The sequence below is a fragment of the Brassica napus genome, chromosome C8 (genome assembly GCF_020379485.1).
Source record: "Brassica napus cultivar Da-Ae chromosome C8, Da-Ae, whole genome shotgun sequence".
Taxonomy (NCBI): domain Eukaryota; kingdom Viridiplantae; phylum Streptophyta; class Magnoliopsida; order Brassicales; family Brassicaceae; genus Brassica; species Brassica napus.
In genome coordinates, this window is record NC_063451.1 from 37,751,108 (window position 1) to 37,765,937 (window position 14,830).

Here is a 14,830-nt window from a genome sequence, read left to right on the forward strand (position 1 = left end):
GGTTTAAAGTGCTAGTCAAAAAAATTCAGTGTTTAAAGTGCTAGAAAATGACACTGTGAGTGTTTAAAATGCGATTTTCCCCTTTACAAACCAGAGCCATGCTTTAAAGTATTATGCAATTTTGTCTTTGTTTAACCAACCGGTCAAGAGTTTTTTATTGATGATTGTTTAAAGAGTTTGAAGGTTTAGCATGTACTAACAAAATAATGAAAAAGAAAGAGCGCAAGAGATATTTCGAACCACACATGAAACAATACGTCGATCGAAGATTGTGAACTGAGAGACGATTTTAGCTGAATGTGTCACTATGTAGTAGTAACTGATCAATAACCATAGCAAACAAAACATCATTTTTGTAATCATACCTTAGGAGAGTGATGCCTTAAGGTTTGTTAGCCTCATTTACAACCAACAAATAGTGATCCTCGATGACATTCGATTGCCATTGGCGAGGAAATACTAATCAAGTTGATCAATAAGAATATTTACGAATCCATACTCTAGAAAATTAGATATGTAATTTTGAATATAAAAATTCTGTTATGGCGAATGCGTGATTTCATTACACAGATTTGAAAACATAAATCTCAATTTTGAGAGTGGATTCTCTCAGTTATTGGTGTCATTCCTACCTACCAGTGTATGATTGGTCGAGGAACCGGCCTGGAAAACATAATTATCTTGTTGATAAGATTATGTTCTAACGTTCATATTGCTTTATAGGTTGATGGACCATCTATTTCAAACATAATGATCATAAGACAGCGTGATCACCGCGTTTAAGCGTATGTCCTAAGCATATATTACAAGAAGTTCCTCTTCATTTTATTCAAATAAAAGGATTTGAAAAAAAGGGAATGAATAAAGAAACCTTAAAATTAGAAGAATATCCAAAATTAAACATAAAGTACCTCAGAAACCATAACATTAAGTCTTTCCAAACAAATGCTACATAGACAAATCTCTTAAAGAGATGTCTCACTTAGTACTTACACGCATCATTGCTTGGGTTGTTCCCTACGATGACTCCGGTTCCACTGAAATTACATGACCCGTCAGTGCGACCGTTTCTCTGGAAATAAGCGTTCATCACGAAAGACGCTTGCGACCTCACACTGCTAGGGTTAAAGCACGAACCACCGGTTTGGATCGGTTTACAGTCAATGCCTCCTTGACTACACACCCAATCAATATTCCCTTGCAACTGCGCATCAGTGGCTTCCGACTTAGCCACACACCATTTACCACCAGCAGTACTAGGTGTAGGCAAGGCTGGTGCTGGACGGACGCCACCTCCACCACCTTGTTTGTTTCTGAGGAGGCCCACGTCGTAAACCGGAGAGAAATCTGACCGGAACAGCCCCCAGTTCCTCTCTGCGGTTGGACCGGGCTTGCCTTCTTCGTTAAACAAACCAAAAATGTAAGTCTCGAACCGTCTGTTAGGCATGAGAGGTGTTCCTTGGCCTTGAGCACGTTTAATAATGTTGAGGTTGAACCAAGCCGCGTTTTCAAGGGAGCACCACGGTGCATCGCAGGCAGATGGCCAGCCTGTCTCACCAACGACGATGTCAACATCACCGTAGCCAAGAGCTTTCATGGCTGAGTAAGTCGAATCCATGAGAGTGTCATACATGTTTGTGTAGACTTTGCCGGTTAACGGGTCACGGACCGCCTTGTACGGTGAGCGGAAAATGGCGAAGTTGACGTTTTTAGGGTCGAAACCGAAGTAAGGGTAAGGGTTAACCATGAACGGAGACTTGGTCTGACGATGATAAGCTAGGATTGGAGCCAATACGCCTTTGTCCCAGCCTGGTCTGAATCGACCGCTGCTTGGTGCACCATTCAGTTCATAGGCTATAATGTTAAGTGAATGTGCGGTTGTAACCTGGAACCAAATTGCAACAGTCAGTATATTAAAATCAATTATTATCTAGCAAGTTACAATTGATAGCCATATTGGTCTAAATATCCCATGAAAGTTGTATACAATTTGATTTATTCGGAAATATACATGTATTTGTGATGTAATAAAAGCACACTACGACTTGTTTTCGCATTTGTCATCAGAAACATTCATAAATCATAACAAACAGAGCGGTGAGACAGCACGTGGGATAGTCTATATGGTCGGACCTTTGAATGATTATCATTCACTAACATTCTTTGATTTTTTTTTCTTGGAATTTTACGAGCGATATTTTTACCTTTTATTTAATGAAAAAATGGAAGCAAAAATAAAGAAACACGTTGAAGTACATTATGCTATTTGGACTTTGAATTTAACTTTAGATTGTTCCAACTTTATAAGCGCAATCAATGCATTGGTTCCGTGTTTTTTTTAAACGATTTTTTTTTCAAATTGCATTATCACGCCAATCATCAATTATTATCTACTAATGACGCACTAATGACATCGAAATATATTATTAAATTATTTAATCACCAAAACAGAAAAAAATCAGGAGATTAGGAAATGAAGAGATAAACCGACCTTAACATCTTTGACACCAGCACGAACCAAAGCAGCGTTAAGATTCTTCATCGCCGGTAAAAGATTCTTGATCATGTTATCATCTCCGGAGAGCAGAATCTCATTTCCGACAGAGATATACTTGATCTTTGTCTGAGGATGAAACGGTTGAATATTAGCAGAAACCCACCGACGAGCTTGTACTCCGTTAGCTAACGCCGGAATATCCCCGTTAGGGACAGTGACGACGACTGAGATTCCAGTTCCGGCGAAGGCACGGATGATATCTGGATTCACGTTGAAGATCTTGACGCTGTCTATCGAAGTCTGAGTCTTGAGGAAGTTCGCCACCTGAGTCGGCGGTGGGAGGTTCCCGAGAGTGCCGTAGTTGACGCCGATGGAGGAGATAGTAGCGGGGAGGGTGAGGAATACGGCGGCGGAGAGCAGGAGGAGGAGGAGAGAGATTGACGGTGGCGCTGTGGCCATGTTTTGCTAGTTTTGGAAAAGATGAAAGAAAAAACGATTCAAGTGAAACCCGTGAATTGTTTGGGGTGTTTATTTATGGGGAGAGAGAGAGAGAGAGTTAACGTTTTATTGAGAAACTATAAATGTAGATAAATAGATATGACTGTTTCTATAAACTTATACGTGCGGTAAGTGTATATGTACATTTTTTTTTTTAGTGACGAACAGCTGGGCTTTTTAGAAAAGGAAGTACAATTATTCTTCTCTTTTCGTGTGCGTAGGTTAAATTTAGGCAAACTTGTAAATAATTGAAAAAGTGGATTTGATTATGACCGTGAAAATTCTAGTTAATTTGGCTTAAAATTTTGGTGTCTTTTTGCTGTTTAAAATTGGTTCTTACTTTTTTGTGTGATGTAATCCAAAATCTTAACCTGTTTTTGGCTGATCTCGAAATTAGTTTATCGGATTAGTTTTACTATCCTACTAGATGATAACCTGCATGCGCGTAATAAGTTCTTATGATAATATTTAATTATGAAATGATTTTAACATTTTGCTATAATACAATTTTATCGATTATAAAATTATGAATACAAATGTTGATCTCTTAAATATATATCGTTGTTGAAGAGTTAACATATTATATCTCATTTTAATTATTTTTAAAACTTCATATGCACAAAAAAAAATTAAGTTTTGCGGCTAACACAAATCACCAAAACAAATAGGCAACATCAATTGTATAATGACGAAAGGGGATTAGGTTTTTTGCTCTCGATTTGTTTACTATTGACTCTCCATAAGCGATTTCATTTTCTACCTCTCTAGAATTGTGCTTTCGTTCTCGTCTTTGTTTAATTGATATGAGTTAAGTTTCTTTTTTAACTTCTTTTATGAATTCAGTGAATTACATAAGTGTCAATTAAAAAAAATGGACATTTGTAAAAATTAGTTTCATTCCATATATATATCTAAGAATCAAAATTTTGAAAAACAAAATCACCAGCAAACTATATTAACAGATTAGTGTTCAAATCTAATATATCAAGCTGTTATAGAATATAAATGCAAACTCAATATATAAATGTTTGTCTAGTATATATTCACCAACTCGGTCTAAAAATCATTTAACAAAACAAATTACTTATTTCACCAGTTAGGGTAATATCTGAATCCGAACGGGTAATATCCGAATCCGAATGGATATCCGAAGATAACCAAACATAAGTATACTTAACTCTATATTTCTAGTGTATTTCTCTCATTTTATTCAAAATATTTATATTAATGATTCTTATTGCTCAAAATTAGATAATATTCATATAATTATGGACAAAATTATTTGCTACTCACTTAAAATACATATCAAGTTCTTGTTTCTTATATTAACAAAAGTTGCATCTAAAATTTCAAAACAATAACTAAATTAGTGTCTTTCTATTTTTAAAGTTTATCTCCAAACCTATTAATAGTTTAATATTTTAACATTTTTTTTAAAAAAGTTAAGTTAAAATATATTTTAAATACAAAAAACTTAAACAATGAATAATTTATTATTTTTTCTTCAAAAATTAAATATCCAAATCCGAGCCAAAATAACTGAACCCGAACATAAAATACCTGAACCCGGTTCGAAATATAGAAATACCTCGAACGGGTTCTATACCTTTATACTGAAATATCTGATATAAACCCGAATGTGTATCTGAACGTCCACCCCTATGATATATGATTATTTGTATCTTACTTGAACAAACAAAAAAAAGTTAAACCCTTGATCACAAAATTTTTAATGTGAGACTTTTACCATTTTTAGTGATTTATAGTCGTTTTTAAAAATTCAAAATATAACATATAAGAAAAAATCTAATTGTTTTTATTATATGCTTGATGTGATTGTTTAATTTTTTTAATAGTATAAAATTAAACAAAAAAGAGAAAGATTAGAATTTGTTTTATCAAATATATATTATTCATAATTATTAATTGTCATATATATGTTAATCATATTAGGTAACCGTAGCTTTTATTTATGGAAAAAAAAAATTATTAAGGAAAAAAAAATATGTTCTTTTGTACACAATTAATTAATTTGATAGTTAGTTTAATAAAAAACATAGTATATAGTATATATTTATACGGACCAACTTATTTTTCTAACAATTCTAAAAATCATTCTCGTGATGACACGTGAATACGAAAACATGTTGTAATGATCCGGGATTAATATATAGGAGATTTATATATATATATATACCAATTTACTCGTTTCTAAGAAAAAAAAAGTAGATATGGAGTGTTGCTTTTCTTGGATGTGCTTTTTGAAAAGTTTTGTTCCTAGTGACAGATTTGAGTGTCCTAATTATACTATGGGTTATTAGTTAGAGTCGATATTATTATTTAATGTAACTAAAAAATCTTTTTAATAATTAATTATATATATCGGTCTCAAGTTTATTATCATAATGGCTAATTAGAATAATGATCTTAATGAATTAATTTAATTATTACTATTAATATATTTTATTTAACTCTTTGTGTTAATATTTTTTTTCTAAATCACCTTATTATTAAAAAGGCAATATCTTTCATAATTACAATGATAATCTTAATGAATTAATTTAATTATTAAAGTATTATTATTACTATATCTTATTTAACTTTTTTTGTTAATATTTGTTCCAAATCACTTTATTACCAAAAGGGAATTCATATATATATATATATATCATTTTTATATTTAAAATGTAATTTAACAAAAACGAATTTCATTTTCTATAAATTATAAATATCTTTAATATAAATATAAATACCATAACTTAATAAATTTAAATATAAAATGCAATATTTTAATATAATTATAAATATAAATTAAACACACCAAATTATAATCAAATTAGAATTTTATAAACAAATATTATAGTAAAGTTGAATATTTTCAAAATCAAATATGCTAAAATATCATAACTTAGTAACTCTTAAACAATAGTTTTAACTAAAATTAGAGATTGATCCGCGTATCCGCGCGGATATTGGTTCTTACATTTTTATACATTGATATTTGCATTTTTTATAATTGGTGTTACATATTTTAAACGAGTCGTAATATAACTAATTGTATTCAAAAGACCTGGACCGAATCGGATAACATGGTTATTTTTGGTACAAATATTCTAACCCGTTTCAGATACATTTGTTATTTAGATATTTTTTAGGTTCTTATATATCAGAACCGAACTCTTCCAAATCTAAAAAGACCCAACTCAAAACCCGTACATAAACTTATAATATTCGAGCGGAGCTTAAATTCAAAAAAAAAAATGATACCCATAAAAGAACAATTGTATCTAAATGGATTGTCAATGTTCATACCTAGCTGATTTAATAAACTAATAAAAATGACTATTTCTATGTATTTGGCTAAATTAAGTGAAATAAAAAGTATTTTTTAGTGAAATAATTATATGGAGTGAAAAAATAAGTGACACTAAATATAATACATTTTTTATTATTTTGATTTAAGTTATTATTTTATTCACAAAATCATGTATTTAAATTATGTTTTTGGCTACGTAATTTTCCATCGATTGAAACTAAAATTTAAAAAAAAAGTAAAACAAACTAATCTGAACGTTTAACCATATGCAAAACCCAGTTATTTTACATTTTTGATTTTATAATTGGGACAAAGTTAATGTTGATTAACTAATAAATGAAAATCTGCATCTATTATTATTAGGGCAATATAATAATGATTTGATGTATTGTTAAGGTAATATAATTAATGAAATTGTTAGAATGAGTGCAATATAAAAAGAAAATTAATGTAATTATATTAATAAAATTACTAAAAAGATACTATACTTTTTTTATATTGCTATTGATGTTTCTAAACAATTTTCATTTATATTGGTATCCATATTTCCAAACAGTACCAAAAATACTTTAGTTTAAATAATATTGATAGTTTAGAGTATAAAACTAACTAAACAAAACAAAAATATATATTACTAATAAACCATCGCAAATATTTCTGCGTACGAATATGGATTATATACTATTAAAAGGGAAGGATTCTCAAAAATCTACTTAAACAAGGTTGTTAGACTATTTCATTAGATTTAACTATTTTTTTGGTCTTACCTTATATTTCTATAACTATATAAATACTTTACATAATTTAAATGAACTCATTTATTATTTTCCCATAATCTATTATATAATTACTCTAACAATAAATCTCTATGATCATTACCACATAGAGTACAATTAATTGTATAAAATTTTCAAAGGTTTAGTTATGTTTAATAGGTATATAATTTGTATTTTAAAAATTTAAGTACTCATTTGGTTCTCAATTTGGAATCTATTTTTTGGTTCTCAGTTCGGTTTCTATTTTTCGGTTCCAAAAATAACCGAGCATATCCTATTAAGATAGATCGACTCGGTTTCTGTCTTTATAATTGTCATTTGGCCACGTGTTTACTATAGAATCGTAGAAGTTTGAACGCTGCCGACCAAAGTCCAAAATAGATTCGAATTTCAATGTAAGAAAGATGTCGAGGAAGCTGATTCCTAACCTTGGCATCTGCGACCCAACTCTGTTTCTTTTCTAAAATAGAGTTTAGAATAAAAATGTTTCAATGGTATTCTATTTTTTACTCTATAATAGTATGAACCTATTTTTTATTCTATATATAGAGTAATTTTTTTATTTTTTTCATCATTTTATTTTTCACTTTGAAATAGAATATCATTGGAACAACGTCCAACTCTATTATAGAGTTATTCTATTTTAGAGGAATAAATTGAGTAAACCACGAGAGTTACTTGCTCTTTTTTAGCCACTTGTTGTGCTTTCTTTGCAAAAGAAAGATCCTTCCATGTCTCTCTTTTTCTTTTCTTTTTTGTCTCTGATCTTTCCATGTCTCATTCTCAGCTACTATTAGATAACAGTTTTTGTTATTGTCATTGTCATTTGCCAATGACATCAATTTCGCTGATTAATACAGCCAAGGCAACTTTTTAAAATCAAAATAGGTGAATGGAAGTTAATTTATTTACTTCTTACGAAAAATAAATAATTTAGATGAACATAAGATTATAGACCCTATATTTTTGGAACAGGAGCCGAGATTATTAAAAGACAAATTTCACTGGTGATAACAAACATGTCACCAGTTTGGCAGTTTCATTAACTGTGGTGGTTTTTTGAACTTTAGATTACACAACTGAATTCAAAATATAAGGCTTTCGAGAGTCAAATTTTAGGACTTCCAAATCAAATGGATTACTCAACACGACAACGTCAAAATCAGACAAAAGAAGATAGCAGAAATATATTTAGATTACACAACTGAAGAAGATTGTTAACACTCTTAACGAAGCTCAAGTGCCTTCACAGGATGTCGTTGGTATGTGCTTCATCTCAATTACTTAGATGGAAATATTGTTTTCTGTTTTTCATTTTTTTATGTCTGAGAAATCTAAGGGATGTGAATCTGTCTAGGAATCTTGATCTTGAAATTGGTAGAACATGATAAGGCCAATAACTACTTTGAAGATTTTATGAACTGATTTAAGTTCTTAAAAGACGTACTTGGATTTGGGAATACAAACAATTTTTGTATCTACTGGCTATGTAGTGAACTTTTGGGTAGATCAAAATATATTAAGATGTTGTTGTTACTCAAATTGTTTTTCATCTGCATTTCTGGTGCACATATGTTTTGGTTTATATAATGTTTGTAGCAATCGTTTTTGTTAATAACTAGCATACTATAAATTCTACAAATGCAGAGGTTGTGGTTAGCGCTCCATATGATTTTCTTCCTCTTGTTAAGAGCACATTGAGGTCTGACTTCCATGTTGCAGTGCTGAGATGCTTGTGAATTTGGACATCCCAAGGGTTATCCTTGGTCACTCTGATATTTTGATATTTTACCTCAATCCTACGTTTGTAGTTTGTCGGGGACAAGGTTGCCTAGACAAGGTTGCCTATGCACTTGCTCAAGGTTTGAAAGTGATCGCTTGTGTTGGTGAGACTCTTGAGCAGCGAGAGGCTGGGTCAACCATGGATGTTGTGGATGCCCAGAATCAAGCTATTGCTAATTTGTATATCTATTATATTGTCAAACACTTGTCATTGTTTATCTCCAAGCTGCATAGAAATGTTTTGCTGGCCGTTCTTCTTACAAAGAACTTTTTTTTGTTGGCAATGGCAGATCGAGTGTCGAAGTAGTCGAATGTTGTTACAGCCTATGAACCAGTGTAGGCCATTGGAACCGGAAAGGTCGCCAGCCTAGCCCAAGCTCAGTAAGTTATTCTCTATGCGTGTGAGAGCTAAGCATTGTTGCTTATCGCCATGACTATACATGAAAACTTATATTCTTTCTCGTCTATGAACACAGGTACATGATAAGCTTAGGAAATGGCTAGCAAAGAACGTGAGTGATGACGTGGCTGCTACAAGCCTACAACCCGCATCGTATACGGAGGTAAACAATAAATAACATGTCATATGACAGTACTTTGATTCAAACCAAATTCCTCCACAAAGTTTCTTTGATACTTAGCTTGATTATCCAAATAAATGATCAGGATCCGTCAATGGTGGTAACTGCAAGGAGCTAGTTGGCCAGACCGATGTTGATGGTTTCTTGGTCGGTGGTGCTTCTCTAAAGGTACATTTATATTGTGTTTTGTCTTTTGTTTGTTTCAGTCAAAACCATTAACTAATGTCTTTTCTTCTTCTTTCATTGTTGCTTTTGCAGGCTTTGAGTTTAGAGCCATCGTTGCCCGAAGCGAATCATAAAATTTCTTCACTAAAAATAATAATACATATTACAATAGAGAATAAACATATAGATAATATAACTTCCAAACATATTAATTATATAAGAAGTTTATTTTTGTAAAGAAATATTAATCAAGTATTTATCATTCAATTTTGTAACTATATTTTAAGATAAGATAAAACAAACCACTCAATATTTTTTTCATAATTAAATAAAGAAAAATTTTCTAACTTCAGTTTTTTAATATTTCAAAATGCATTCAAAACTAGAATCTCCAATATCTAATTACTCTAATTCTTTAACGATTAAAAATTATCTACATTGTTTGTTATTTAGGAAATCCATGTTTTCACTAAAACCGAACTTTTTAATCCGAACTAGGGGAATAGCCCCCGCGCAAGCGCGGAGCCGGATACGTTATTGATGCATTGTGTAGTCTTATATATGAGATTTTTTTTTTAACTTTTGTTTTTCCGTGTTGTATATAATCTATATTATAATAGATCGATTAGGTTGGTATGAGAATAACCGGTGATTTCTTATGTGTTGATATTTCATATCTTATGTGTGGACGTCTAAAAGAATATCCGATTTATCTTCATGAATTCAACATCTAGCAACATTTTCCCCATGAATATGTCGGACAGAGACCCACATATCCGCTGAGATTCAACATCTGATACGCCGACTAATTTACATCATCATTAGCTATCCAGTAAATCCGCAAGCTGTGCAAGTATAAGAAAATAATTATCTACCAAAGTTTAGAAACCCCAAACAATAGTGAAACCCTTTATTAGACATATAGCAAGAGAATATACATAACTTTATAAATATGGTAATGGCGAGATCTTTTAACAGAAATAAAAAATGAGTCTCCATGAGCTCATCTCAGGTCTATGCGAACCCTCTTAGTCCGTCCAAGAAGCTGTGTTTCTTTTTATTGATTGTTCATGTAGTTTTCGGCTGTGTAAACGACTTTGTTCACCTCCTTCTTGAAACTACCAATGTGTTTTAATTCAGATTTGAAGTCTGGAAAATTAGTGAATCCCTCCATGGCGTACAAGTCTTGGTGGACAACTTCAGAAAGTAAAACAAACAACAAAGGAAAGTTATATTAATCAAGGTTTCAGTAGGACTATGAAATTCTATCAATTTAAAGAGTTGCAATGATATGCGACACTGAGGTGAGAATTAAGCGACGAAGTGGGAGAACCCTAGGCCCTAGCTTTGAGACGGTGAAAAAGAATATACGATTAGGATGTTTAACGTTTTACGTCTACGCCGTGAGAAACGCCGGAAGTGAAGGCTTTGCTGCGGCGGAGGACTTAAAGGTAATTTTACTAGCTGTGTTTCAATATAAGTGGTTTTTAAAATTTCATTAAATAAAACTAATTTAACCAATACGAAAAAATACAGTATTTTATAATTGATCATAAATTTCAAATGATATTAAATTTTATCTAAAATACGGATATTCAATTCTAAGAAATTAAAACAAAACAGTTTAATTTTAATTTTCTTAATTATATTTAATTATAAGTATGACGATCCAAGAACAGGAAGAATTTTGTGCAATGTCTTTTGATTTCTATAATCATTTTAAGAATAGGAAGGATCTCGTAGATATGCCTTTTTGGTAGGTGTCGATAGTATGTGGCTAGTTATCCAAAAGAAGTGTCACGATTTATTTATTTATAGTCGTGACCAGTCAAATATTGTTCTTGAATGAGATCAAAACTCATTAATTAATGTATATATTCCTTCTAGATTTGACCAACGAAATGTTAATGATTCTGTATTAGCAATGTCAATATGACGCTCTGTGAACATTGTAATGTAATCATTGTAGAATATATTTGCCAGTGTTATTTTAGCCACTTTATAAATACAGTTTGCTCATGTTTGAATAAAAACAGGATCGAGGAAGAAAAAACATTGAAAATTTCGGTTAAACATTGGTTTAGTAGACAATATTGTGGACAAACCAACGGTTACTTTACTAATTAGAGCCATGCTTTAACTAATTATGCAATTTTGTCTTTCTTTAACCAACCGGTCAAGAGTTTTTTTGTTGATGAACTTTAAAAGAGTTGGAAGGTTTAGCATGTAAGTTACAAAATAATGAAAAAGAAAGAGCACAAGCTTATTTAAACCACTCTAGGCAAAATCTCTTGAACAGATGAAACAATATGTCGATCGAAGAGTGTGAATGGAATGACAATTTTAGCTGAAGGTGTCGTCACTCTGTAGTAGTAACTGATCAATAACATAGCAAAAAAAAAACCTCATTTTTGGAATCATACCTTAGGAGAGTGATGCCATAAGGATTCACAACCTCATTAACAACCAACTAGTAGTGATTAGGCCTAAGACATTTATCCGAGATCCGGATTCGATCCGAGATTCGATCCGAAAATCCGGATATCCGGAGAGGCCGAATCCGGATCCGGATAGTAAAATGTTGGATCCGTCAAAGCCGGATCTGATGTGCCCCAGTCCATGGATCAGTACATGAAACTAGCTCCGCATGGACATCAGGACGTTCTGAACAATTCAACCGAGGTTCATCCATCCAACCGTACCGATCAGACTGACCGAGCCGTGTACCGGATCGACCCGCGTTTGTCCGGAATGGGGTTTCGGCTGGAACCACGATCAGACGACCGAACTGACCGTACCAGAGCTTGTCTTGCCCGACCATCTCGACAATCTAAGGACAATAGTCGAGCCAGACTTAGCTTGGGTCGTGAAGAACCTGAAGACATACATGGATTCTCACCCGGCGGACCATCCGGACAGTCCCGCAGGAGTCCTTATCGTTACCGCCGTGCATCTATCAGGTTCGGATGAACCTGTACAATAGCCGAAGGGTTTTCTTGACCAGAACGTGAACCGAATGGTCATCTTTGACCAATCTGCATGGAAGACTGAGTCTTTGACTCATTAATAATATTCTAGTCAATGTTTCTATTTTCTATGCCTTGTTTTCCCACAATTCTTTTTAATTCTCTTTGACTACAAGTAGTATAAATATGTAATCTCTTCCATGAATAAAATCAGTCTAAGTTTGAGTTTATTTTTGTTTTCTTCTTTTCTCTGATTGAGAGAGAGAGTTCTTTAGCTAGTTCATTGGTGTGAACCGGCTTGTTGATTTGGTGGTCAGCCATTTCATCTTTGTGTGTTGTTTGGTGGTTAGCCAACACATTCATTCCTTCTTGGGTGGTTAGCCAACACATTCATTCCTTCTTGGGTGGTTAGCCTTAGATCGTGGGTATATTAAGAGTCATTCCACATCTCTTGACGATCCTTTCAATCCATCTCATCTCCAGAAATGCCATTGCCTTCTCGGATCATATCCAACACCCAGCTAAAGTGATCCTTCCCGATTTAGGGCATATCAAGTGGTATCAGAGCCACTTTGGCTGGTTTGTTTTCTTTCATCTTCTCATCTCTCCACGTTTTTCTTTTCTTATTTCTTGGATCCGGATTGTTCCTTTACTCCCTTGTGATTGCCTATTATATATAAAAAAAATCGATAAAAAAAAAGTTTTGGCTTGAATCACTTCTGAAGAGAAATCCATGGGGAGTGGTGAAAGAGAAACCCTGCTGGCTGAAGAAAAACCCAGCCTTAGGACAGTTAAGGCGGATCCATATCAAAAATTTCTTCATCTTTCTTTCTCTTTTCTTTTTCCCACAAAAGTTTGTTTTGGGTTTTGATTGCTGAATTTTGACTGCTTATCATCCTTTGAACCAGTGGAAAGAACTCTGAGTGATCACCTAAAAATCCTGAGCTAAACACTTTGAGAGTGTGAGAATTTTTATTTGCTAACTCTTTTGTTAAGTGTTTTCAGGATGTTTGGACTTCTCAAGAAATCAAAACCACAACAAGACGTTTACTTTCCTTTTAAAACCGTGTTAGAAAAAGAGCAAATGATTTTTGGAAATAAGAAACAGTTTGCTTCTGATGGGTTTGATTTTGTGCAGAAACAAAGAAACCAAAGGAAGAGACAAAACAGGTTCGATGACGATGAGAAGTGGGTCAGAAGTGGTGATCGTCCCTTCACCAAAGCCAAGAGAAGCAACTGTGATGTGTTTTATCAGAATGAGCTTCAGACTTATGTCAAGTTGGAGAAGATGTTGCATAAGGAAATTCATGCTATCCGGCAACTCAAAAAGAAGGGAAACACCAACACTTCTCCTGCACCAAAACAACATAATCTCAAACGAGGTAACCTTTCTTCTCTTTCAAATTCCGATTTGAAAACTAATGTATTTTCTTTTGATAAACGCAAAGCTGTGAAAACCACAAGCAAAGCTCATTCTACCAGGTGCTTCAAATGCCATATGATCGGTCATTATGCTAACAAGTGCCAAAACCAGAAACCGTTGGTGACTTTGGAGAATGACAAAGTTGAAACCGAGCCAGAAAAGGAAGAACTTTTAGTCTCATTGCCGATTTTCGATGACTTCACAAATAAGCCAATGGAGGGGCTAGATGAAGAACAAATCTGTGGTCATCAAGCAAACCAAGAAGGATCTTATTCCATTCAAAAACCGGACCAAATTCAAGGTGAGCATTGTGCTGATTATAATTATTTTGCTTATAACCCTTTTCCTTTTAATGTTACAGATTTGAGGACAAATCTTTTTGAAGGAGGGAATGATGTACCCCAGTCCATGGATCAGTACATGGACCCAGCTCCGCATGGACATCAGGACGTTCTAAACAATTCAACCGAGGTTCATCCATCCAACTGTACCGATCAGACTGACCGAGCTGTGTACCGGATCGACCCGCGTTTGACCGGAATGGAGTTTCGGCTGGAACCACGATCAGACGACCGAACTGACCGTACCAGAGCTCGTCTTCCCCGACCATTTCGATATTCTAAGGACAATAGTCGAGCCAGACTTAGCTTGGGTCATGAAGAACCTGAAGACATACATGGATTCTCACCCGGCGGACCATCTGGACAGTCCCGCAGGAGTCCTTATCGTTACCGCCGTGCATCTATCAGGTTCGGATGAACCTGTACAGTAGCCGAAGGGTTTCCTTGACCAGAACGTGAACCGAAAGGTCATCTTTGACCAATCT

The 14,830-nt window shown here is 33.5% G+C and overlaps 2 protein-coding genes across 2 annotated transcripts; one reads left to right on the top strand and one right to left on the bottom strand.

The window, feature by feature from the left end:
- Positions 1-858: 858 nt before the first annotated feature.
- On the bottom strand, positions 859-3,103 carry LOC106396953 (glucan endo-1,3-beta-glucosidase-like). Its single transcript, XM_013837462.3, has 2 exons — positions 2,492-3,103; positions 859-1,885 (listed from the first exon to the last, which is right to left on the bottom strand). Exons 1-2 carry the CDS (start codon positions 2,954-2,956, stop codon positions 983-985), a joined length of 1,368 nt encoding a protein of 455 aa, XP_013692916.2. The 5' UTR covers positions 2,957-3,103; the 3' UTR covers positions 859-982.
- Positions 3,104-8,728: 5,625 nt separating this feature from the next.
- On the top strand, positions 8,729-9,749 carry LOC106392606 (triosephosphate isomerase, cytosolic-like). Its single transcript, XM_048766971.1, has 6 exons — positions 8,729-8,742; positions 8,810-9,049; positions 9,160-9,172; positions 9,346-9,432; positions 9,536-9,550; positions 9,657-9,749. The coding sequence occupies exons 1-6, from the start codon at positions 8,729-8,731 to the stop codon at positions 9,747-9,749; spliced, it is 462 nt and encodes a 153-aa protein (XP_048622928.1).
- The last annotated feature ends 5,081 nt before the right edge of the window (positions 9,750-14,830 follow it).